This window comes from Sinocyclocheilus rhinocerous, unplaced genomic scaffold (assembly GCF_001515625.1).
Source record: "Sinocyclocheilus rhinocerous isolate Xijiao unplaced genomic scaffold, SAMN03320098_v1.1 scaffold4913, whole genome shotgun sequence".
Lineage (NCBI taxonomy): Eukaryota > Metazoa > Chordata > Actinopteri > Cypriniformes > Cyprinidae > Sinocyclocheilus > Sinocyclocheilus rhinocerous.
Genome location: NW_015640917.1, coordinates 39,265 through 47,056, shown reverse-complemented (window position 1 = coordinate 47,056; position 7,792 = coordinate 39,265). Strand labels below are relative to the sequence as shown.

Sequence of the window (7,792 nt, the reverse complement as noted above, 5' to 3'; positions counted from 1 at the left end):
GATTCATATATGAATAGATTTTTATGTGCACCTCTAGTTTTCTCTTCCTCTTCTGTAAAGCAGCGCAGCATGGCCTCGCCCCTTTTGCTGCCTTTTCCCGAGGGCGGGGTTTATCTGGGTTTGTGATGTCACGAACCCGGGAAGTAACTTGTTGTAGTCCCTACCAGCCGTTTTTGTAGGCATTAAACTGCCAGAATTTTAAAAGACGATATCTCCGTTTGCATTGAACTTTCAGCTTTGTAACTTTGCAGATATTGTTCATGCTCAAACAGCAACATTAGACACTAACTAACATTTTAAAAAGTGAAATCGCAATGAACCACCCCTTTAATAGCAAAAGTAAACTTGCTGAATGTGAATCTTCACCATGATTGCATTTTAGCCATACCTGCTGCTCAGTATGTCAGACAGGTATGTGGTCAGTCAGTCACAAAAAAGATCCTAGGGTCAACAATTACACAATTTAGATACCTGAACATGGTGATGTCTGTCATATTAATCTAATCAAAATTTACTGAAACGGTGTGAAACCAAATAGGCTACAAGTCTGAACCTATATATGGAAAAAGCAAGACAGAACGGTGGTGTCTTGCAGCTTGCTTACAAGTGCTTCGACTCAGTGTTTTTCTCATGTCCAAGCAATGCTTTTGAACTTCAGAGCAACCACTGATGAGAGAGCTCTCATTTTCACTGAAGACATGCCACATGTGAAGACACAGATGTTTGCTGACCTTGCTGAAGGCCTTTGATTTTTCACACTTAATGAATTAGTATATCAAAAAACATTGTCATCATTTAATTATGTTTTCAGTGAATAATGACTTAAATTTCAATCCAATCTGTAACATGGTTTCAAAAGACCTGAAAAATAGTGAACAATTCAACATTTTATGATGCTTTAGTTTAGGTTTGTTTTGTTTGTTTGTTTGTTTGTTTGTTTTGGAAGTTAAAAGGTGCCATTAATTGCAAGTGCATGGAAAAGCAACCAGTATAATAATTCTTCAAATTTTTGTGTTCCACAGCATCAGAAAAAAAGGTTTGAAGCAACAGGAGGGAGAGTAAACGCATTGGGTGAATATTGGGTGAACTATTCCTTTAAAGCAGAGCTTATAAACGGTTTGGGGAAGTCTCTTGACACAGAAGACATAACATCATGTTGCTGTAGACTGATCCAACCTGAAATTCAAAAGCTGCCACACTATTCAAAGCTAGTATGAGGAACTCAACAGAAGGAATGACCAAATAAGAAGCGAAACCCCCGCGTCTGAGTCCCTGAATAGCTGAGTTATGGGGTACAATTTCATACACACATAAGATATTATGCAATATCAAAACTGTGGGTTGCATATGGGCTAAGCTATTGTGGTGCATTCAAGAACATCAATCTATTCCACCACACAGAATTATAATGACATTCGACGCACAAGGTTTGTATTAGCGCTCGTTCAAGCTAGCAGGCTACACGGTCTCATTCATGTGAGGCTTAGCTAAGGGTTTACATGATGGCTGTGTCTCAATACCTAATGAGCTAGACAGAAAATGCGCAAAACCACGCGACTAAAAATGATTCAGCTCTGATGACTCGGTACTTTAACGGCCAAACATGCTGTCGAGCTCTTCGGTTCATTCGGTTTTGAGACACAGACGATGCTTAACGCCTTTCGCAATGTTAAAAAGACTAATTTCTTACCGTATATCATAGCCAGTCCTGTTTCGTGCAGGAAGCGCACTCTTCTGTGTTTGAAGAGCCATATTGTGAGGATAGTGAGTGTCAAAAGCAAAATGAATGTAAGTAAATTCACGCTGTCCTGCCTGTGACTTTCCTCTGCCTCTTTCTCCGTGGCAAGTTCCTCAATGCCGCCGTCATCTGCTCTTATCCGACAGCATTGGCTTAAAATGAACATTATAATAGAAAACAGCGAGCTGTGTCCTCCTAATGCATATAATGTCCATGGCTTTGGTGCTGTGGCCGCCTCCATGGTGCAGGATGCTGGTGGCGGGTTTCCTCACTGCTCACTCACTGCCTCTGCTGCGTCAGGTAGTTAGTCTCGGAGGCAATAATGAGAGGTATCAGGGCAGACCGCAGCTCAAGCTCTTAAAGAGACACGCACACCAATATTTATCTATTACTAGTACATTCAGTGAATATGATACAAAACAGGCCTTGAACCTCTTGAATGAAGTATTTTTTTTAAAAACATTTCAACAAACGAGCAGTGAAGGAGGTGCTTAACCTAAAGAAAATGTTGATTTTATACCTCAGTATGCCAAAATGTATGTGCTGTTTTATTTTATATGAGCTTTAAACATTTTGCAACCCTAAATAGAGTTTAAAACCCTGAAAATAATGATGCAGTTGTTTAGCAGTAAACATTAAGCAAATAATGTAACATTAGGATGTCACTGAGTATATGTGCTATAGTCTGGTTTGTAGTTATTCACACTTAAATTAAATGTTTGTTTTCTGGGTTGAGGTTTGTGGACAGGCAATTTTAAGAGGTGATACAGATATCTGATGTGTTTACATTTCCATGGGGATAAAAACATTTGAAGCAAAGTAGTTTTTTTTTCTAAATCACTGAAAATTGAGTTGTTTTGAAGAATGTGAAACCCTACAGTTTTACTGACCTCCAAAGGTCTAGCTGTCACATTGATGGAAACAAACAGGGATTTAAGATTTCCTTTTTGCTCTTCTGCATACTATCACACTTCCTTTGCTAAATGAAAAATGGAAAGTCATCATTTTCTGGTTCTGAGAACTACATGTTTAAAACTATCTTTGTAGTAGAGTAAAGACAAAATAATCACACGTTTTAGATTCAAATGTCATTTACACTTATTCAGCTGGTAAGTGTAGGTCAGTTTAGAAAAAGTTTCCTGAATTTTGTCACAATGCTTTAGACAGCAGTTTTTGACAATCATTTCTGAAAGCTTTCGTTCTGTGCTTCCTGAAAAAAAGTATTAAAGTCTGTATATTATTATTTATAATCAAATGATATTTATTAATTTATTTATCATTAGAATTCGTCATCTGGTGACACATTCAATCACACAGATGAGTTCATGCAGTTTACCAAAGAACATTTTATGTATGTAGCCTAACTTGTTTTACCAACACAACAGTTGAACAGCCAAGTGCAATACTGTTGTGTTTTCTGTGTGTCACATGTATATTTATTACAAATGTATATATAAGTGATGAGTCACATACAACCACCATGCTAATACTTTTTATTTTAATATTTTAAGTGAGATTGAAATTTTGCTCTGTCAAAATTTCACAAAAAATCCTTAAGAGAAAACTTTCATAAGTTGATTGGTTTACATAAAAGCTTATAACTGACATCTTTGAGTTTTCATGGCACACAAATAACACATATCATAAAAAGCGAGTAACAAGTATTTTTTTAACAAGAACATTTTCTAATGCTAAAAAATTGAAAATCACAACAGGGCACACCATGTTCCATTATTGGTGTAAGATGACCCTGCTTTTTTGTGTAAGATGTTTTACTCTTACTGGAGACCTTTAAAATGCAAAAATGCAAAAAAATAGCAAATAAGCCTCACTTCATTGACAACCTGTTCATCAAATGTGTCAGTTTGTGCTTTTAAATAAATAACACTCCAGTACATACATTTAAGATATTACTATGAGGTTTAACTGCATTTTTTAATAAGAAAGGTAAGTAACATTGCAGCTCATTGAGTGCATTGTAGAGATGCAGTAACAGGCCATATTTGTGTGTGTGTGTGCGTGCGCGCGCTCTATATCACTTTCATTGAGCTATTGTACCTTACATAATTAGCACTCATTTCAAATAAATAATTTTACTGGCAAAATAAAATGTATGTGGAAGACCTCCCTTAACCCATGAATATTATGTATAATATAAGTTAAATTATATTTATTTATTTATGAGTAATACACACACACAGGCTATTATGTAGTGATGTAAATAAATAAGTACATATACAACAATAAAACAAAACAAACATCTAACAGTGTAATCCGAGTGCACCAATATTATGATTCACATTAATTATTAATATGCAAAGATGAGTTTACACAACGCACGAACAAAATGCTGTATTTACATAAGGCAGGGGTTAAATATTAGTAACAACCCCCACCTACTTCGATAGACTTCGTAGATACGGGATCTTAATGGAGAGCGGATTTCGATGGGGGGACTCGATTTGTCACCACAACGGCTCAGCTTTGATTCGCTGTTCCCTAGTAACGCGGTCCGCTGTAGTGATTGGCTGACTCGAGGGTCAAGGAAACGGGAAGAGCACAGGTTGCGCGTACTTGATTACTCTCTGGGGAGGGTGAGAGTGACGGAGCGCTACTACTGCGGCTGATCGAGACTCTTTCAGAAACGCGTGGCATTTACCACAGGAGGGGCGCGCTGACATATCGCACGACTGATCGTCCATAAATGGGGTGCTTGTTCTCCAAAAAATCGAGGAGAAAATCTCCTAAAAAAGACTCCGCTTTGCCCGCTGGGGACGAGAGCGCTACGGGCAATGACCTCCCCGAAACCAACAACACTGCGCTGGGCAGCAACAGCAACCAGGAGGCTCCAAAGCAATACAGCTGGGACAAACGAGAAAAGGTACGACGCTGCATTATATATAGATCAGTGATTATAACCCGTTTTTGTGCACTAGACTATACTACACAGTATAATATGTTGCATAATTGCTTTAGGAATCATACAGAATTAACTCCAAACAGTTCGTCTGAAAAAGCTAGTGTTATGTGCGTTAGCTCAACTCGCCTCGTTAACCCCATTTTTTGCAGTTCACAACATGCGTAATCACGCTAACGATGGGTTTGGCCCCTCTTGTTCAGTGTTTCTGAGTGCTTTCCACTGGTGCTATCGATTGACCATCGATACGAGACTCTCTCGGCGGTTATAGGGTTTCAAATGCTATGGTAAATTATAGACGGAGCTTATTATCGGCTTAAAGTCAGGGCACGTAACTTGCTTGCCCAGATAACGCTGTGTTCAGCATTAGCACATAAGAGGTGTCGCCATCAACATGTATGACAGTGTATCAGAGGGAGGAAGAGAGGGAGTAGTAAGGGTGGGGGTGTCTGTCTGCCCCTCCGACCGCAAAACCAAGCTTTGGTAGCATTTAAATGTCCGGAAGTATGAATCTATTACTGCCCTGGTCGATGCTTTCAAGTGTAGATTGAAAGGCAATGAATTCACGAAACAAGTCCAACTGTTTATCAGTTTTCTCTTATGGTCTGTCAATGGCAGTGTCTGATCTGATGGATTAGACTAGTAGTTCTGAACCAGGGGTCAAGGCCCACTAGAGGGCCTCAGCAATCTTCCAGTTGGCTCCACAAGATAAATTTAAAAATATTTTTAAAGTATTTAAATAAAAAATTATCAAACTTGATAGCATTGTTTAGTTTGTGGTCCTAAAACCTGGCTGGGGATTAGCAGTTTTAAGCCATGGGTTAATTTGAGAGTTTTCTAGCTGTTTTAGATTTAAGAATAAATTGAAGTCTGTGGTTAAATTTTGGCTTGAAGTGAAAATTCACCCTATATATTTTCTAAATGCATGCTATAGATTTTATTAGAATGGCAATCGATGCATAGAACCAAGCCCCCGCTTTACTTTTTTTTCTATAACCATTTACTCTCTCTGACAGACATCACAATGGAGTAGAACAGATTTGTTTCTACTTCCATTTCATGACATTAACTTAAATTCTGTAAACTCAAGAGTTCTATTTAGTATGGGAGTTGCCAGGGTGTCGCTGTGTGATTGTTAGGGTGTTTTAAGTGATTGTTAGGTGTAAACTTACTGGCCCAAGTCAAAAGAGATCTTAATTTCTATAATGGTCTGTCTCCAGATACAGCACAGGTGCCTCCTCCATTTGAAATCTGTGTTGTCGTTGTTGTTTCCATTTTCTGTTTTATCATCCGCCAGCACATCATCCAAAACAAGCTGCATGATTTGAGGTATCATTTGTGTCTCAATGCAAAATGAGTTTCCTGTTGAAGTGTAACCTTGTAAAGCCTGTCATATAAAATAATAGTCTGAAAAATATAAAAGGGAAATCTAAAAAAGGTTGCGGATGTGTTTTATGTTTTGTATCATATTTGATACATCAGGCTTTTAAGGCTTATATAATATAGTAAGAATACGGAGCTCAAGGAGGGGGGAAAAAACATACATTTTATTCAGAGGCCCAAACTAGCAAAATTATACAATTGGGTGCAGATGTTTTTTTTTATGTGGCTAAAAAGTATGAAATTTTGATTGCTTGTAATGTAAATCAACAAGATTTTTATTACAAGATAACAGAATACATAAATTATAAATATTAGTTGTCATTCTATTTCTCAATAATATGTGTTAGTAGGATTATATTTAAATGCTTAGTTTTATGACCAAAGCTCTGTAGTTTTGATTTTAGTGGGCAAAACATATAATGCAATACAATGATGATTGTGGGATAAATAAACATTTGACAGAAGCCTGTTGTATCACATTTGATACTTACATTTTAACAAGTAAACATAAGTTGCATCAGTCCCTTAAATGTTCATCTTGAAACATTAATAACAATATAAAAGTCATTCTCACAGCAAAATGACACGTACCACAATGAAGGTGGAGAATTTAAAGGGTTAGTTCACCCAAAAATGAAAATTAGCTTGTGTTTTACTTACCCTCGAAGCATCCTAGGTGTATATGACTTTCTTCTTTCAGACGAATCCAGTCGGAGTTATATTAAAAATTGTCCTGGCTATTCCAAGCTTTATCATTGCAGTCAGCGGGTGTTGCAGTTGAACAGTCCACAAGTCGTCAAATAAAGCTCGCGCATTCATAATAAAACGTGCCTTACACGGCTCCGGGGGGTGAATAAAGGCTCCCTGTAGAGAATCCATGAGTTTTTGTAAGAAAAATATCCATATTTCAAACGTAATAAACACTTTTCTCTCACTTCCGCTGACTGTCATACACCGAAGCAGTTCCGGCGGATGACGAAAGACACACGGCGTTGCGTGATTAGTGACGAATGCGGAGAGAGAGAACAAAACAAAACGCCTCTTTTAGTAATCATCATAAATCATATATCATTTGAAAGCTTAGAAGCCCAAGATTCATCCTGTGAAAACCATTTTGAAATCGGACATTGCGTTACCATGGAAATGGTACTTTAAAATCTTTTGGCGGTCTCCTCCCCCTTAGTGGGCGGTGTCAAGTGTCATATTACAAAATGCATTACGCTCTTTTACAATCAAAACTTTTTATAATCTTGACATAAAACATATCATTGGAAAGGTCTGAGTCTCAGGATTCCATATTTGGTGGTATTTTGAGATAGAAGTAATATTGACAGAGAAATCTAGACATTTGTGACAGAAAAATGCATTAAAAATTTGAATGGCGTTTGGATGGCACCAGGTGGCTGTTTGTGGTATAACGCCCTAAATAAAATCTCACAGGAACCTCAATTTTTTTCATATCAACTTCAAATTTGGAACATAACTTATTAAGACATAAGGCTTTAATTGTATACCAATTTTAGAGTAAAACCTGTTATGTAAAATATTTATAATAAATAAAATAAAATAAAATTAATATAGTGCATTTTATTTACAGTAAATTTAAACATCTATAACTTTTTGATACTTTAATTTTTTGAAAAAATTCCACTTTTGCGATAATTTGCTGATTTTCTTCTTTAAAAAGAGACCAACCATAGGTCTGTATTTCAAAGTGTTAATAAATTACAACAATTTAAGTTTGGATAGTGCAC

At 37.0% G+C, this 7,792-nt stretch overlaps 2 protein-coding genes across 5 annotated transcripts in view; one reads left to right on the top strand and one right to left on the bottom strand.

Annotated features, from left to right (window-relative positions):
* The window catches only part of LOC107753405 (sodium/hydrogen exchanger 7-like), a 46,023-nt gene extending 43,979 nt beyond the window's left edge, over nucleotides 1–2,044 (bottom strand). For all 3 annotated transcript variants that reach the window (XM_016569538.1, XM_016569539.1, XM_016569540.1), the window contains exon 1: nucleotides 1,691–2,044. In XM_016569538.1, the coding sequence (XP_016425024.1) occupies nucleotides 1,691–1,979 (289 nt within the window). In that variant the 5' untranslated portion in view covers nucleotides 1,980–2,044. The remainder of the gene's footprint in view (nucleotides 1–1,690) is intronic.
* Nucleotides 2,045–4,204: 2,160 nt separating this feature from the next.
* The window catches only part of LOC107753404 (protein XRP2-like), an 8,828-nt gene continuing 5,240 nt past the window's right edge, over nucleotides 4,205–7,792 (top strand). Inside the window, exon 1 of one of the 2 annotated variants that reach the window (XM_016569537.1) lies at nucleotides 4,205–4,619. In XM_016569537.1, the coding sequence (XP_016425023.1) occupies nucleotides 4,443–4,619 (177 nt within the window). In that variant the 5' untranslated portion in view covers nucleotides 4,205–4,442. The remainder of the gene's footprint in view (nucleotides 4,620–7,792) is intronic. The other variant, XM_016569536.1, reaches the window with a different exon arrangement.